Source organism: Sinohyriopsis cumingii, chromosome 8 (assembly GCF_028554795.1).
Source record: "Sinohyriopsis cumingii isolate HCF-2022 chromosome 8, ASM2855479v2, whole genome shotgun sequence".
NCBI lineage: Eukaryota > Metazoa > Mollusca > Bivalvia > Unionida > Unionidae > Sinohyriopsis > Sinohyriopsis cumingii.
Genome location: NC_142968.1, coordinates 80495964 through 80515445, shown reverse-complemented (window position 1 = coordinate 80515445; position 19482 = coordinate 80495964). Strand labels below are relative to the sequence as shown.

General features: G+C 34.0%; 1 protein-coding gene across 8 annotated transcripts in view; it reads left to right on the top strand.

The window, feature by feature from the left end:
• Positions 1-19482, top strand: part of LOC149793960 (talin-1-like) — a 284989-nt gene that overhangs the window by 152738 nt on the left and 112769 nt on the right. For all 8 annotated transcript variants that reach the window (XM_089967893.1, XM_089967891.1, XM_089967887.1 and 5 more), the window contains 10 exons: positions 138-251; positions 1993-2256; positions 3669-3752; positions 6286-6513; positions 8154-8273; positions 9073-9410; positions 10510-10603; positions 11963-12052; positions 12750-12872; positions 13216-13359. In XM_089967893.1, the coding sequence (XP_089824019.1) occupies positions 138-251; positions 1993-2256; positions 3669-3752; positions 6286-6513; positions 8154-8273; positions 9073-9410; positions 10510-10603; positions 11963-12052; positions 12750-12872; positions 13216-13359 (1599 nt within the window). The remainder of the gene's footprint in view (positions 1-137; positions 252-1992; positions 2257-3668; positions 3753-6285; positions 6514-8153; positions 8274-9072; positions 9411-10509; positions 10604-11962; positions 12053-12749; positions 12873-13215; positions 13360-19482) is intronic.

Below are 19482 nucleotides of genomic sequence, written 5' to 3'. Positions count from 1 at the left end.
TAAGTCACTTAAGATTTGGCTACTTTTATCTTTAAGATGTGAAAATCTTGAAAAAACGCAATAAAGATTTTCTTTGTTTTTGTTGCTCCATCTTGGTTTTTTCAAGAGAATGACATTTTGTTTTCTGTTGATGTCAGGCTGTGAATGAGCAGTTGCCATACTTAGTCCAGGGATTCAGAGGAACAATGCATAATTCTGACAGTGCCACCGCTCAACTGAAACTGATTAAAGCCTGCCAGGAGTTCATTGTGGTATGTTGTAATTATAGTCATTGTTTCAGATGATAGATGCTTTTGAAACTTATTTCATGAGTTTATTTATAGCTTGAATAGCACAAAACATTTTTTTTTAGGTCATACTGATATAAATATTATTAATTTCTTGTATGCAATGCCTTTAATGTGGATTTGTATTGTTGCCAAAGTTGATGTGTCCAACCATTTAAGCTTTTAGCTCGCCTGACCTCATGTCAAAAGTGAATATATGGTGTAGTGTTGTATCTGGTATGTCATCTGTCAACAAAATTCATAAAAGCCATGGGAACAATTTCAGCCAAACTTTGCAGATGGTATCCTGCTTGAAGACATGTCAAATATTCATAAATTATGCTGATCTGTCATCAGATATAACCACCATTGCTAAACACAGAAAAACCATCAAACATATAAAAAATACAGATCAGGAAGCACCTTGGCTTGCAGACCTAATTTGATACATATGATCCGTCATCAATTATACAGGGTTCCCACAGGCCCCGGAATCCTGGAAACGTTTTGCAATTGAAAAAATAAATTTCAAGGGCCTTGAAAAGTCATGTAATTCCTCAAAACCTTGCAAAGTTTTGGAAAAGTTATGGGATTTCTGACAATGGAGTTCCAAAAATTGATAACTGCTAATTTCATAAAGCAGCAAGCAATGATTAAAAAACCTTGTTTCAAACATGACTTAATTATGATTGATAAAGCAAGATATTTTGGTCCTTGAGTTTTATGAAATGGACCCAGACATTTTTGGGAAAAAGTAATGGAATTGTTTTTGTTAGGACTGAAGGAACTCTGGTTATAGTGACCACTGCAAAACAAAACAAGTTAAATGAACTCTCCAAAGCCTGTGAACAAATTTCGACCAGATTTGAAAAAAGTTCATGGCATAAAAGCGTGACAATTTAATCTAAGAATAATGATCATTACTGAATATTATCACTGTTACTAAAAGTATTTTTAAAAAACTATCTCTTTTCAAAAACTGCTGAACAAAATTTGACAAAGTTGCAAAGAAAGCATTCTTGTTTAAAGACCATTTAATACAAACTATGCCACGGTTACTTAAAATATTTTATTTTTTTAAAACTTCAAACAGCTTATTCTTGAAAACCTGAACAAATCTTAACCAAGTTTAAAATATATTTAAACAATTTTGGCATGAGGCTTTTAATACAAAATTTTATTAATCTGCCGTCAAATTTGGTTCCCATTACTAAAAATATAAAGACTTTTAATATTTAATGGACTTCATGGAAACTGGTCATCAGATGGTCACCAAACTTAATAGAAAGCCTCTTTCAGATTTCATAAGGCATCATATTATGACTGATTTCCTGGCCAACTGTCATGGCATTTGGCTTTTAGGTAGATGCCAGCCAGCTGAGAGATCTCAGATACACATGTAATTTTTGTTAATATAGGTAATTATGGCATGGCTTTTTTGTCCATGTTTCTGTTCTATTAATGCCATCAAACTGTTAATAGTAATTCCTCTCATAACATTGAACTTTTATCAGTAATTGTTATTGCTATTGGCTCATTAGTAAGGATGCAATTTAATTACTGTTCAGATATTAGTGTCATTTATATTCCTGTCTGGTACAAAAAACATACCTCAGCAGATTATTCCAATTTCTGACATGGCCAGGTATATGTGTTTAACTTAAGTGACTGTCTCGTATGCAATTAATGATTTTAACAAATATGAACTCTGCCTTCTCATTTACAGCCTGCCAGTCAGCTTGTTAACTCTGCAAACTCTGCAGCTCCAACAGTAACGGATCAGGCATCAGTTATGAACCTCAATTCAGGTGTCAAGATCATGACAACAGCCTTAGCTGAGCTCCGTACTGCAACATCCAAAGCCCAGGATGCCATGGGTTCTTTAGAGCTGGAAAATGCTCTGGATGAGGTTGATGCACTTGACCAGGACCTGCAAGAAATAAGTCAGGCGGCCAATGAAGGTCGACTTGTTCCATTACCTGGGGAAACTGTGAGTTGATTTTGTTATTCTTTGATTAAGTTGTGTTATGATATTACTGGCGCTTGAATACTGCTAAAGGTCAGATATGGGAAAAGTCTTCATTTGCTTTGTAGAGCAGTATGTGTATTTTGAAAATTTACTTCTATGGCACCCCGGCCAGATCCCTGAAATTTTGTTCTGAATCTGGTGAAGAGTTGAATTGGCAAAAATTACAGACTGCATTATATGCTTGACTTAACTCCAGTGTTTCTTTGTGATGTCATTGTAGAACGAGATTAGCAGCCATTAGTGTTGAAGTATTTAATCAGTCATTTCAAGTGAAAATAATGATTTTACGACAGTATATGGTCACAACTAAACCATCAGTCTTTAACCGTTTTGATCATCAAGGTTCTGCATTATTACAGCAATGATAGGTTTCTTTTCATTTGCATATATTGGTTTTTATCATGTTTTGCTCTATCACATAAATATTGTATACAATCATTAATTTTCAGTTTGTTCTTGGAATTTTCTGTAGTTACAGTTGTATTCCATTTGATGAATACACATCCTTGGTTCAGCTATCAACCAGTTATTATTTACTTGGATTATATTTCAGTGTCAATACATTCTGTGCATACAATCAGAACATGCTCAGACCTTTCTGCCAATATCCTAGACTCTATGTACAGCCATTAAAGAAAAGTAGATAAAAGCTACAAGACAAAACGGACAATAACTCTCTCAAGAAATTGCAAGAGCAGAGTCATTTGACAAGATGCACATCTTTAGGCGATCATCATAATACTTACATGGAAATCGTGTAAATATTTCTGCTTCACTGCATGAAGTTAAAAAACCAAAGGGCAGTAACTCTTAATTAAAAATATATAATCTAGAAGCAAAGGATCTTGCCAGAATCTTGATTTTTACTATCACTGATACCAACATTTACAAAGTTTTACTTTAATACATTTATTTTATATATTAAAAAACCCAGCTGCATCATGGTTTAGAGCAGGGGTCGACAACCTAAGGCACGCATGCCACCTGTGGCACGTCAAGAGGTTTTTTGTGGCACGCGAAGGGCAGCCAAAACTCTCAAGTTTAACAGTGTTACTCTTTTACTGGTGGCACGTGCTGGTTCATTTTGTAATTAATCCAGAAAAAAAGTAGCACGCTATGTAAAAAAAGGTTGCCGACCCCTGTTTTAGAGTACCAAGAAAAGGAAATGATGATATTACATATTATGAACATGTATTATGCATCATTAGGATCAGTTGGAATCAAGAACACGTGTACTTGCAAGTCAAATAGCCCTAATGGGGCAAGGCCATGGCCTGGCCTGAACACTGTTGAGGGCTGTTGCCGTGTGACTTTTGCAAACAAAAGCTAATGCGAGTATAAAATATGCGTAAAGTTTATCATTTTTGTTCCAGGCGGAGTCTTCATCCACCCAGCTTGGTCATATATCCAAGACTGTGGGGTCAGCCATGGCTCAGTTACTCACTGCTGCAGCCCAGGTAAGTTGTTGCACAGATTAAAAAAGAATTTTCCTTAGTATTTAAATCTCATTAAATGAAGAAAGAAAAAAGAATCAGAATATTTACAAGTATAGAATTCTTGCCTAGTTAGCAAGAAAACAAACTGCAAAAAGATGATTTACAATAGTCTGCAATATAGTCATATAGAACGTGCATTTTCTATGAGGATATAATGTAAATTTTGTTACAATTCCATGGTCTTAAACTAAATAAAAGATTGAAAACCAGCAAGTTTTATAGAATTCACAAATATAGACTTTCCCAAGAATACAAAGTGAAAATTTAAAATGAATTTAGTGTTGTGAATTAAATTATAAATAGTCCCTAAAGTTCTGTGACAAGTCCAAAAGTATAGAATATTCCAAATGAATTGCAGTGTTATTCTAAATGAATTCCAATTTTTAGTGTGCTGATGTACAAATAACCTGGAATACTGTTGATGTGCTAACAGTCTTGATGTATCATAATGATTTAATCCATATGTGTTCCTTAAAATCCATAAATAGTGATTTAGCTAGAAAGTATTAATGATTACTTTTTAATTCCAATAAATAATTAAACTAAATCCTCCCAAATTAAAAACACAAATGAAAGACTGAATCCTCTTCTTGTGTAGGAATAAAGAATTTGTTTAATTCTTCCTTATATTAAAATGTAAGACACAATACCAGGATGAGGGTCAGAGTTCATTTCCAGTATATTGTAATTTGTAAATAAGGTCAGGTCCATTACTAAAAGTTTAGTAAAGAATATGGCAAACACCAGGCAGACTAGGAATTCCTGAGGGGGGAAACCAGTGTCCTGAACCCAAATATTTAAAAAAAATTACCCACAAATAATAATAATATTCTTAAAATATAATCTATAATCATAGACAAAAATTAGCCACCCAAACTCCTAACCCTAATTATGGACAAAGGTCAATCACAGTGACAGTTTATCTTGCAATTATACTAAATGTGCAATAATTGTCAGCTGTTAAATTACTCTTAAAGATTTGTGTTACAACCTGAGACTTGCAGAAGTGGTTGTAGCATTGTTGTAATTAATTAAAAGCAGATTGGCTTTCTATTTTAATGATAATTACACTTTTAGTATTAGAAAAAGTAGAGGTTGAAGAAAAAGCTGTTGAAAGATAGAGAATTGTACTTGCGTTTGGTACAGGACAACCTGGTGTCAGAACAATGTGACTAGGTGGGACATCATGTTACATGTCAGCAGCATGATGCCCCAGTGCTAGACATCACTATAAACTACACACTGCAGACATCATAGCAGTATAGCTGAAAATTGTTAAAGCTACATTAAAAATCCAAATCACAGACACACTGTACCTGCATAAGAGCTAGCAGTCATGATCATGTAATAAAGTCAACTCATTTCACTTCACCAATTTAACAGATTTGAATATTATTATTAGATATTTAAAATCATTAAAGTATGTAACACTGTTGAATGACATGTCTTAATCATTAACATATGTGATCAAGTTTTGCAAGATAAATAATTGAAATCACATACTAAATACTTGGTACTCTAGTAGAAATTATTATACAGAAGCAAGATGCAATTTTTTTATAGTAAGCTTAAAACTCCTCACTTGGCACTCAAACATTTGCTCAAGAATCAGCAGAATTTTTGCAATTGCTTGCAGTTCATATTTTGTAGGGAAAAAAAGATATTGTTTTGTTCTGAATAGACTATAACATTTAACATGGAAAAAGCCAGCATAAGACAATGTTTTTGCTGGTACATGTGATGCGTCATGAAACCTCTGGCAGTAATTTTTAAACATTATTCCAGAGGTTGGTTACCTTGAAAATAAAGGTAATTTGCACAACAAAAAAGACGGATAATTTGAAAAGGCTATTTGTTGAGAATTATTCCTAACGCATTTATAAAATGGGTACTCCACTATTTACCTACCACTTTTTCACAGCTGATGTCCATCCTTAATTTTTTCAGAGGTACCTAGGTAACTCATGCCTTCACTTATGCTGCAGTATTTTTAGATCCCATTTTGCACAATTTATTGATGCAGAGGTGAAACTAGATTTAATATATCTTGCAATTGATACAATTTTATTTAGTTTGCACAATATGTGCAGACTACATAAACCCTGAACTGCCATAACATAATGTGCCAGAAGATCATGATCTATGTTTGTTCTTTTGATTACTCCTAACAAGCGTCATAGGCCCAGAGATGCTGGAACATTATGTGATGAAAGACCTGTATGTATGCAGATGGATCCAACTTGCATGCCAGTATATACAGTATAAGGGATGTTTAAGGTTATCTTGGCAATTGGAGTTATGTTTTATGATTAACTCAGACAAGGTGATTAAACAGCATAATTAAATTCCTGGTAAAACTAAAAATCCAAATTGTATTAGCATGTTTTACAACTTTGCAGACAGTAAAGACTGCAGAAGATTCAAATATTTATCTAAATTTTACACACATTATCAAATATGAATTATTTATCTCTCTTTTCACTTGATTTTTCAGGGTAATGATGAGTACGTGGGCATAGCAGCCCGGGACACGGCTCATGCTCTTCGGGTATTAGTTGGAGCAGTGCGTGGAGTAGCTGCCACAACCAGTGATCAGGAAGTGCGCAGATTGATTATCGATAGTGCTCGTGACATCATTGACAAATCAAGACGTCTATTGGAGGAAGCAAAGAATGCTGTCAATGATCCCGATAACCCTGACAATCAGCAGAGACTGAACCAGGTTTGAAATACTGATTTGTAGCATTTTCACAAGTAAAGTATTTTCACAGGTGTTGCAATACAGCTAAATTCATGACAATTGAATTCATATTAACATACAGTTACAATTAGACTATTTCCAGCATGTGAATGGTGAGAAATTTATGACACAAATAGGCTACATTTACTTAACACAGGATTTTTTTTTAAAAATATCACAATGTCAGGAAACAAAAAACATTTCAGAGTAAACCAAACTCGAATATATGTCTCAGAACAGTAACTGTCATGAAGGAAAAAAATGGAGGGATTTATGGTTTTACAAATTATACAAGATACATTTTTTATTACCGCAAGTATTTTGTTGTAATGAAGGATAAATACAAGTGCCAGTGTGGATCCCAGAGAGCTAGCATTGTACCTGTTAGTTTTGTAACAGGGTTGTGTAGTAGCCATGTAGACCTATACATGGATGTGTGTGTTTTTTTTATATCCATCATTTTAGTTATAACTTAAATTCTGATCCAAGGACAAGGACACTCCTTTACAGTTCTTAATTAAATATTTAGTTTCTGATAGCAAAGAAACAAAAATAGAATTTTGACTTGCAAACTTTTATTAGCCAATATTTCTTTATAAGATTTTGGTTTCAAAGTGCTGCCTCAACTCATTCTAAAAATTGCTTCTGTCAGTTCCCATAATTTAACTTTCAAAGTGCTAAGATAGATAGTTATTTTTTTGTGCACAAGTAGCATAAACAGTGTACTAAAAGAAACAGTTTAGTATCATTTCGTATGTAACTGTGACAAAACTTTAGCAGTACTTATTAGAAGAACTAGTATATTATTACCAACCATAGAATAGGTAAGTAACTATCATTACATGGCATTTTGATTTGTCTGTAGTCATTGTTGGTGTCCTATGGGGGAAAAATATTTAGAGGGAAATGTTGAATTTGTTTTTAAGATGGAAACTTTGAAATTTTTTAATAACTTAAGAGATAGAACATGCTGTTTATTGCACATATTTACAGATTTGACATCTTAAAATGCCATGTGTAACAACTGCATGAAAGATAAAACAAATAAATGCAACACAAAAATGTACAATTTTTAAATATTAAATATTTTGGAATACATGATATGTCACAGAATGTCTACATATGAACATTTAAATACCAAATTATTATTTTGTTGGTATAATGCATGCACAAAGGCCATGTTAGTAATTATGATACTGCAAAATGAAGGTGATAAGAATTGACGTTTAAAATACACAATTAGGTAGCAGGATTTAAAACAAAAGAAACAAAGTTAAATTTGATAAACCTGAAATTGATTGTCACTGACTACTAAAAAGAGAATGAATCAAAGTATGTTTTCATTAAGACCCAGACCAAGTTTGAATCGGCTTGCAGAATTCTTTGAAATCGGAGATTGTTCTTAATTCATTGGGAATGCGGTTCTTGAATCACATTTAAAAGAAAGTATTCTGGACTTTGTGGTCCATACCTTATGTGTTTTTGTGTCTGGATTTGTTTGCATTTTTTGTATATAACAAGATTTTTGTGTTCATGTCTTACAAAAACTAATAGTCAGGATTTGTGTTCATATATGCGATGGTTGTGGGAGTTACATTGAAATAGTCTTTTCCTGTTTGCAGGTTGCCAAGGCTGTGATTAATGCGCTGGACAACTGTGTCAACTGCTTACCTGGACAGAGAGATGTGGACAATGCTATCAAACGTATCACCGAGTTCAGTCAGACTCTCAGCACAATACAGGTGTTTACCAGGCCATCTGTTATTTCCTGCCATCTAATCAAAAGCTGATCTTGCATTATATATTGCCCTCTTTTGGAGGGGGTGTCCCATTGTTTTCATCTATTTCTGGTTCTGACCATTATAGTTCCTGCTCATTATAACACAGTAGTAAGAGACCATAACCACCTGTCACATTAAATACTGAACTGCATTTTAGTGAAAACAATGATATGTACAGAACCATGATATATTGAGAATAGTGTAATATACCGAACCATGGTGTAGTGGGTACTATTCAAATTTTTTAAAATATTATATTGGAAAGGAAAGGAAGATAAAAGACTAAGTTTATCCTTGTTATGTTTCAACTCATATTGTTATACATTGGTATGATTTTGGTCGTGAGGTCCATATCAGTGTTATATCTGGAATCATGTTATAATGAGGTGTGTTACAGTGGGGGAGAGCTGTAAGTTTGCCTACCTTTTATATATCATTACACCTTATAGTAACTATTTTGATCCAAGTTTGAGGTGACACTGTCACCAAAATTAAAAACTTCCTTTCCTTGCATCTCCCTTATCCATCATCTTAGCACAAAGCACACACTCTCACTTTCTCCCATCCACGTAAGAAAGAGTCCCTACATCAGCCTCCCAGTCTCTTCTTTCTAATTTTCTTTGTTTCATTATCATCTACATTTTTTAATCTTCATTCTGATGTCTGTTTTTCTTTGTCAGTCAGTCAGTTTTTCTTTAATTAAATTTGCACACACTTCACATTCAGTAATCATTACTTGTACCTTCCTTGATTGTTTTAGTTTCCAAGCACGAACAAGTCCTACCAAGAAGTTCAGACAGAGATGAACACTACAGCTGTCAAATTAAACTCTGCCGCCAGTGACATTATCACCTCATCCCGTGGCACAGCAATGCAGCTTTCTGCCTCATCCACTCGGTACAGTGAGGCTTACCAGGAGTTTGTAGATACAGGTCTGACCCTTGCAGGCATCTCGAAAGATCGTGATACCCAGACTCAGATTGTTGGTGGACTTAAGAGTGTGTCGATGGTCTCAAGCAAATTGCTGCTGGCTGCCAAGTCTGTATCAGCTGATCCAAATGCTCCAAATGCCAAAAACTTGCTTGCTCAAGCTGCTAGGTTAGTTTTTTTTAGAGGGGTACCATATATACTCACTTATAAGACAAGTCTTACTACAAACTGCACACAATTTATTTGGAATAAACAACATAGACCCTAATCTGCAGGCACATTATGATGCTGTAAATCATGATTTATGTATTTTTTGCAGTTTGACCTGAATTGTAAGCAAGTACATATTGTAATTGTATTTGTAATATTTCAAAAAATTCTTGATCTTGGTGAGTCTTTATAAAGGGAAAATTGTAATTATAATTAGTTACTAACAAAGAAGAATTGAGTTGGATTAGTCTTTGTGGAGGGATAATTATAATTTGTTACAAAATTTGAGCTAGGTTAGTCTTTTGAGGAATAATTGTAATTAATAAAACAACAAGCAGCTTTACACATAAACTAATTTCAGTTTATGAAACATTTGCCACATTTTGGGGAAAATGAAAAACTTGTTAAATTTATCATCTCTGCTGTAAATGTGGAGACTCAAGTATCAGTATTTCTTCAGTAACAGTGGATGTGATGTGGTGTCAGCACTGTTTGTTTGGTGTGGTATTACTTTTTGTGGAAAGCTTATACCCTGATAGACTAGGCTTCCCTAATGTACCTATTTAAACAGGAAGATATGTCTCCAAAATGTCTTTCACTGGAGAGACACTGTGTTTTTGTGGAACACTTGTTTTGGCTGAGAAATTCATCAGGTGTATCAAAACTTTTTCAGGGTTTGGCTCCTAACGCCTACCAGATTACATTTCTTACAGAGATGAAAGGACAAAATAACTCATAATAGCTGTGCAGATGAAGGAACAAAAATCACCTAATTTTAATAACCCAACAGATAAAAGGACTGTAATAACCTAATTGGTTAATTTTCTTAGGTGGCGTCAGTACCTTGCCATCTTTTGAGGGTAATGTTTGGTCCTGTCTGGACAGAATCTCTACTGAAACACTTGTATCTGCAGTTACTGTTGTAATTTTAGACTGGTATGACTGCTAAATTTTTAACATATTGATAATAAACATTTCTGAGCCTTAAATTAGATGACTGGATTAGGTCTTAGGGTAGAATAACGTTTAATTTTCATGCTGTTTTTACCTATTCCAGGGCTGTCACGGAGAGCATCAATCAGCTGATTGACATTTGTACAGTATCTGCACCTGGCCAGAAGGAGTGTGAGAATGCACTCCGTCAGATTCAGGTGAGATGACAGCAGTAACGATGATGATGATGATGCATTTGTTTTGAGCCTGGCTTGGCAGAAGCTCAAAACAGTAATCACTTTGGTATCCATGTACATGTTTGTCTGTTCATTACAGTCATGTTACTTGGTATTTTGGATACACGTATCCAGTGTCAGTTTACCAAAAGCAATGGGACTGGCAGGGCTTGACTTGCTTCTTGTTATATCCAGTTGTTACTTCATTCAATTATATTTATGACTAAAGCTGTCAAAATTTGAGAAAACTTATACTGTGTACTTTTTGATTCTATTAATTATGTACCCAATCAAAAGGAAATTGTATTAAACGTGTACAAACCTGAAGTTAAATATGCATTTTTTTAAAAATTCACAGCATCCAATATATATATCAGTACCTAATATCATCTGCTATAAAGTCTAAGAAATCATCCTTATTGTCTGATAAAGTTCTGAAATCCTCCATCATTTTCTAGTACATCATCGTGGTCTGATCATCATAAAAATCATCTGACTCCCTTTCCTTGACCTCACTGTCATATTTTGATTCTTATTTAGAGACTGAGCATGAGCTTTGTAAGGAACATGGTGATCACAGTTCATGAAATCTATTAAAGGTTGCCAAACATGTCAGTTATGTGGCAAGATCAAATAACTGCCCTCTCTAACTAGCCACTGTACCACACTTGTGCAATCAAAGGGTTGTCATGTGGAAAAATAAGCTACAAAATTAAGGTCAATTATATACTGGAAGAGTCAGATCTCTGCATGGCACTGAAAAAGTACATGTATTCGCAGCTCACTCAAAAGGATTGTCAACTTGAAAACAAATTGAGTGCTGCCTTAACGAGCGCTGGCAGAAAACTTGTATGTGGTGAACATTTACCCTATGGCTCATTTTAGTATGTAATTTGTTATCTAACTTTTGTGGATTTCCTGGTTACAAATCAAGAATTTATAGACCTGACCAAAACTGACTCTTCTTTTTGTAGCAGTAAAAAGTAAAACCCCTTCCCTGGTCCATGAATTTGCAGACCTTAACCAGCAATGATCCTTCTTTTAGATATGCTGGAATCCCTTCGCTACATCACCAATTTACAGACCTGATCAAAAACAATCCTTCTTTGGAACAGTGGAACCCTTTCTCAAATCCATGAATTTAAATGATAAAAGTGTTTGGGTTTTTTTTATAGACAAAAATTGAGGAATGGACACCAACAATAGTAAATATTTCGTTGGATTAGATGCATCACATGCCATTATCCTGTTACATTATGTATGTGATGGGTTTTTCCAGTTTTAAACAAGTGCCCAGAATATCTCTGATGTTTACAACTTTGTTCTTTTTTTCTTCTTCAGATGATGAAGAATTGGTTGGATAATCCAAATGAACCAGTCAGTGACCTATCTTACTTTGAGTGCCTTGATTCTGTCATGGAGAAATCCAAGGTAACATTTTTCCTCACGAGTTCCATTAAAAATTTGTTTTTATTTGCCATTGTAAGTATAATGTATTTTAATATGACTAAAGGGTTACAAAATTAATCAGGAATTAAAACAATGTAAAAAGCATATCAAGATTGAGCAAACTCAGTTGCATGTTTAATTTAATTTAAACTGTAGCATTTACTCTTTATTACATAAATATGGTTTACTTGTAAATTTGGTGACTTTTTAATGGAAAGAGACAGTAATGTGAAGTTTATGATATTAAAAAAAAATACTTTTATAATTTTTCCAGACATTAGAAATCTTAGTCTTCCAGGTTGGTACTCATCATTTATGTTATATTTTACTGCCATAAAATTTAAGTAGTTTATCAGTATTTTAATATTAATGGTGGATTGCAGAATATGATGTCCAGAACTTTGTAATTATTGACTTTCAAAACATTCTGTGGCAATTGTTAGTCACTATTCACTATCTAGGGCTTGGCAATTAATGATCCTTAATATCCGATAGATTTGTATTTGGCCTGAATACATTAGGCAAATGAAACTATTTATTAGATAATTTTATGAAGTTTTCTAGTTCGTCCAGGTAATTTTCTATGTTGCATTGTTTGTTAGATTTGGTGTTTTATGGTATGGCAAGATGAAATATTTTAGTTCTGAGGTAAGTGAATTTGATTTCCCATTTATTTCAGTCCCTCGGTGATGCAATGACAGGCATATCTAATCATGCTAAGAAGGGGGAGGTAGAAGAGTTTTGTTCATCTGTTCAAAATTTCTCCAGCTCTGTGTGTGGCTTGACAGAAGCTGCAGTACAGGTAAATAGTCTTGTGAAGTTTTAAAAAAAAAATTGATCTGTAAAATTAGTAACCATTTCAGAATTTCACAAGCTCAGTATGTGGTCTGATAGAAGGTGCAGTACAGGTAAATATCCCTGAGAATTCTTAAAAAATTTTGTGATAAGTAACCCAGGTGGAATTTAATCCCCCATTCGGAATTTCTCCTGCTCTATAAATTTGATAGCTTCATCAGAAATGTACAAATAATAACTCAGATTTCGTAGTTGCTTTATAAAATGTTTTTTTTTTCGTCTGTTTATATTCCTTTTAATTTAATATATCTTTCCTCCATCATTTTAAATATATGTTTTTGTTATTTCAGGCTGCGTACCTGGTTGGAGTATCTGACCCAGCTTCTGAACCTGGCCGCCCAGGGCTTGTGGACCAGTCACAGTTCTCACGAGCCAACCAGGCAATTCAAATGGCATGTCAGAATCTCACCAACCCTGCCAGCTCTCAGCAGCAGGTAAATAGGGGTTGTAATAACCCCAAATTAGAGTCCTGTTAGGTTCCACTATAAGACTGCTTTAGCATAGTTTTAAAGAGTTGTGTTCATTTCAGTAATATTGGGCATTTGCGCAAGAGGATTAGAAAAATTGCCAAAAATATATGCTAGTCTTAAATACTTGATTCCTGGAACCAGATTATGAATTTTCCTACTCCTGATTTAAAACTTTAGAATTTTAGTGTTGTTTCATTTAAAATTGTTGGTACCCAATAAAGGCATCTTGAAAATAATATATGCTGGTCAAAGAGTTCATATGTAAACTATATGAAATTCTAAATTGCCTCAAGTGTCTATTTTACACTGTAAGTGCCTTCCATGGGTCCCAAGTATACTTTACTGGAACAGCCTTCAGTTATTAAGGGGGAAATTGTTTATCATTTTATTATGGAAATTTTTCTACATTTAGCAGTTTTATTCTTCACAATTTACATTAGATCACAGAAATTTTAGAAAGGTCACAGAACATTTTTAAAAACATGGCTGTCTTTATTTGGTCAATCCATAATGTACTTGCTCTCTGCCACCCAAAACAATATACTGAGGTTGATTACATTACTCAGTTGGCAAGGATGATTCTTACATTACTCACTTGGCAAGGATGATTCTTACATTACTCACTTGGCAAGGATGATTGTTGTAAGAGAAAGGGCAAAATGTATGATGTACAGCTCAGTTGGTTAGGACAATTGCAAATGAAAGGGCCAAATGTATGATATACGGCTGAGTGGGCAAGAACTTCTGTTGTAAGAGAAAGGGCCAAATGTATGATATACAGCTCAGTTGGTAAGTGAGAGGTTGGTAAGGACTTTTGTTTGAAGAGAAAAGGGCAAAAAGTATGATACACAACCTGGCATCTAAGTCATGCAGTCTGCATATGCAAAGTATGATGACCTAATTATAACTGGTTAATATCATGCTATAGTTAATACTTCAGACTTGTATATATTCTTATATTGAAAGAATGGAGATGAAGATGTTCCAGTTTATATAATGTTTTTTTTTTCTTCTGCTCTTGTCATAATCAGCCACTCTTGTTTGTGAAATGCCAAATGTATACAGTAAAAAGTCACATTTTTGCCTTCTCTGCATGCAATCGAAATTAAACCTAACTTTTCTGTTTCGAAGTACTATGCCTTCTGGACATATAGGTCAATGGTAAGGGCAAAAATTGTCAAATTGTCATGCAGTGCCTCAGTTTTATATATCACAGAATTGATTGATTTTGTTGCAGAAATCACAGGGCTTCTGTCTTGACCAGCTTACAGTATTGATATTCTGTTTAATTCCAGTTTTATAAGCTTTATCAGTGTTTATTGATGCATTCTACCATGTAGTGCTTTTTAGCTTGCCTTTACAAAGTATAGAAGAGCTGTTATATTGCCTCCAACATAGGCATCCATACCTATAAAACATAGCACCTACATCCAGGGGAGTTAACTTTGTACATTGTACATAATTAGTACATTTAGTGGCTACTTGAGACTACTAAAATCTTTGTAGAGGCGAGTTATCATTGATAATATTCTGGTTGAAACACTTCATGCATGTGTCGTTTTCACATTTATTGTATATACTATGTTTTTGTTGAACTTAAAGTTTCATATTCTTGACTTATGTCCTTCGGTTGTAATGGTGTTTTTTTTTCTTCTTTTCTTATCTTTTGAGTTGTACTGTTTAACTCATGGTTGCTGTGTTTCGGCAATATGTTCAAATTGCATGGGTTGTATGCTTTGAATGTTGTAACTCTAAATAATCTGTATCAGTAATTACAAATGTCAAACAACCCCAAAAAATTGTATTGAGTGATTGGAGTTCTTATGATAAGAAAGTTCAGAATTTTATCACAGTATATAATTAGCAAGTAGATATTGACAGTTAATTGATGGGTTAAATTAAACATTTTTGTGTTCGATTATGGTGTTTAAATCAAACAAGGCGGAAATCTGGAATATTTACTCTGTTAATGAAAAATTGAATAATATGTACAGATATAAGGTGTTTTTGAAAAGCTTCCAAAGCAGGATTGCAATAATGTTGGCTGTTTACAAATGTAGAATACTTGTTGAAACAGTTTAATATTAACCGTCTCAAAATAAATGAATTTGTTTATTAATTTTTGTACCAATATGGTTACTGAATATTATAGAATCTCATATTATGCTGAAACATTTTTGGGGTATTGAAAGAAAAAATATTACTCATATTTAATTTGCTTCCATGTAGCAGAGAAGTATATGGTGATTGATGCAACTCTGGTACTAGTTGGTCTAATAAATATAAGTGATTTACAAAAGTTAAACTGTTAACATACAGTTTATTCATGTACTTCCAGTAAATAAACAGCAAGAAGACCCATATCTACCAATACATCAGGTGATGGTAGATCAGAGTATATAATGTTTGCTTAAAATTGTATGTCAACAAACGGTACAGACTCAGATGCATTTGTGTATTGGGTGATACATGAGGGTATTTAATGTTCACTTGATTTCTTACGTAAACAAACAGCACATACCCAGATGTACCTGTGCACCAAGTTATAGTAGATTGGGGTACACATTTTATTGAAATCGTCAGTAAACAAATAATAACAGACTCGCATCTAATCAGTTGCATTAAAGTGTTTCTAATTGAATTTAATAAAATAGTTTTCAAATTGTTAATGTTAGAACACAGTGCAAGCATAGAATCACTTGAAATGGACTGTAATGGGGTATTTATGTCAGACTTCCCAGGATGTTTGATGTCAACCATATGCAATGATGAGATTATGTATGGGTCATCACGGAAAAAAGGAATTGTACACATTTTAAGATCAGAAAAACATAGGGTAAAATACAAGAGCATGAAGAATACAATGCATAAAATATTCAGTTATTGCAGGAGCAAAACCAAAAATTATGTCTAGAAATCTTATTTACAAACTCATATATATACTGCAATTAGATACTTCATTATGGTGGTGGGCATTTTCAGCTGAGTGGGGCAGCCATCAATCTATGTATGACCTTTGAAGCTTGCCATCATGGTTTCCTTTGTCATAATAATGTTAAGATGATGATGTGGGTATCTGTTCTCTTTCATATACCAGTGAATGGGAGGGTTTGTTCCTGATAGGAGTATAATGGGAGGGTTTGTTCCTGATAGGAGTATAATGGGAGGGTTTGTCACTGGTATGAGTGTAATGAGAGGAGTTGTCATGAGTGTGTAAAAGGTGGAGTTGTCTCTGATATGAGTATGATATTGGAGGACCATTGTCACTGATGAGTGTGTAAGGGAAAAGAGTTGTGACTAATTAGAGTCATATTTTTGTGATCTTCTGCTTGAAATTTTTATAAAAAAGACATGCAAATTAAGTTTTCCATTGAGCCTGGTCTTTGACTAAGTTCAGGTTACAAAAGAGTTAGTATGCCTATTTGAGGAGTGAGTTCACTCAGTTATTAGTGCATCTGACTTGTAATCAGTGGATTGTAATCATACGTCTCATAACCAGTTAACTGCTGCATACCATATGTGATTTTTTTAATATAATACCTTGCCTCAGCCCAGCTTGTTGGGTCTGGTTTTAAGCACAGATAAGGAACTACAGCTACGTGTACAAAAATGAGTACTTACATGCAGAATGTTATTTTTGTGTTCAGTGGAAAATGGATTACTATTATTTACCTAGAAGGACAGATGGAAGGGTAAGGAAATTTTGCTGGCTACCTAGTAGGGTTAGATTCCTTTACATCATTTTGTTCAGTTTTCCCACCCCCATTTCCCATTTTTGTCAGTCATAAAAATGTTGCTGCTGTTGTTATTATTTTTAATACTGCCTCTATGGGGGAGGGGGCCAACTTGGCAAGATCAAATTTGTATCTTCAAATGAGGTAGTGTAAAACTTGACCAAGTCCAGGTGGCCATGCCAGATACACACCCATCGCTACTTACAAGACAATCTTTTTGCAGCAATATGCATACATTTGTGGTATTGTTTTCAAAAGTAATGAATTAAAATTTAAAAAGGCAAATACCATTATATCCAGTATATTAGAACTTACCCAATTTGTTTTATCTAGGATTAGGGTATATAGCCATCAGTTTCGAGGAAAGTACATATGCCCCCATGCAAGCTTGACCAAGAGTTTGATGATTGCATAATTTATTTTTTGGTAAACATTTCAGTGAATCATCACTCAGGTTTGGAGATTAGTGTTTGATGCTTGCTTGTTCATGTCATTTGCCCAGCATGTCTGATACTCATGATCCTCGTCTGGTCTGACCCTCATCCTCATCCTCGGAATTTTCTATTATCAATCACAATTAAGTTTTTATTCATTTCGATATTTTCTGTTTTGTTTTTGTTCATTGTTTTTGTTGATGCATGTTTTTGACATAATTCTACCTGTGATATGCTGTAATGTTTCTATTGCTGTGATATTTCTTTCATATAAGACCTGTTATATATTTTGCAATCTTATTCTTTACACATGCTTACATCTTTAAAAAGAACTCAGTTTTATCGTCATGTGAAGAATTTTTGTATTTTATTCTCACCAAAGATCCTCACAAATACACCAACTGTATTGCTTACCTTCATACTTGTTGAGGAGCACAGTGGCTAACCTGCCAGCCTTGCAACCAGAAGGGTTCGGGTTCAAATCTCGCCATACAAATAGCTTGGTTTGACTACCATGATTTGTCTCAAAGATAAACTTTCACTTTTTTCTAATTGTCTCTGCACTAAGTAACCTCACAGGTTTCAGTGCCATAACCTAACAGAACTAAATCAAATCATACTTGTTGGAATTTTTTTAATTAAAGATTCAGATATAAAATGGCCATGTTGTTGTCATTGGTATTTATACACAGCAGGTTGTAATTCCCGACTTACTATCTGTACAGAAAACACTGAGGCAAAGAACAGGATTGTACTATTGAATAATATTGGATGACAGAGAATAGGATTGCACTGTTGCATATTGGATTTTATATATATATATATATATATATATATATATATATATATATATATATATATATATATATATATATAAAATCACAGTAATGTAATCTTGATTGCTAGATCAATTAAATCCAGATCATTACAAGATCGAGATATTGTGTTAAAGAGAATGATTCTTATTTTCATTTTATGTCGAATGAAGCTATGGCATAGTTCTTCATGTTTGTTTACTTGTAACCAGGAAATCTCATATTTCAAGGCTCGGTCAAGAGCATGGTAATACAGGATCAGAAAGTCACAATAATATTTTTCTACTTTAGGATTGGACTGTAAAATTCTGGCCCATTCTTGGGTAAAAAATGTATATGTGTATAGTGAAAGGATCATGCTTACATGTCTGCAGCATGATGCCTAGTGCTAGACATCACTATTAACTACCACACTGCATACTTTGTAGTGATATGACTGAAAAATTGTTAAAACTATGTTAAAAATCAAATCACACACATACACTTTAGAGGATTAGTGGATTAAAGAGATGTAGCATACTAATAGAGATGTTGGACTAAACTAGAATCCTTTACAGTGTGGATATGTTAGACTTGACTTTAATCCTTTACAGTGTGGATATGTTAGACTTAACTTTAATCCTTTACAGTGTGGATATATTAGACTAAGCTATAATCCTTTACATTGTGGAGATGCTAGACTATAATCCTTTACATTGTGGAGATGCTAGACTAGACTTTAATCCTTTATAATTTAGAATTGTTAGACTAGACTTTAATCCTTTATAATTTAGAATTGTTAGACTAAGCTATCCTCCTTTACAGTGTGGAGATGCTAGACTTGACTTGTATCCTTTACATTTTGGAGATGCTAGACTTGACCTTTAACCTTTACAGTGTGGATATGCTAGACTAGACCTTTAACCTTTACAGTGTGGAGATGCTAGACTAGACTTTAATCCTTTACAGTGTGGAGATGCTAGACTTGACCTTTATCCTTTACAGTGTAGAGATGCTAGACTAGACTTTAATCCTTTACAGTGTGGAGATGCTAGACTTTAATCCTTTACAGTGTGGAGATGCTAGACTTGACCTTTATCCTTTACAGTGTGGAGATGCTAGACT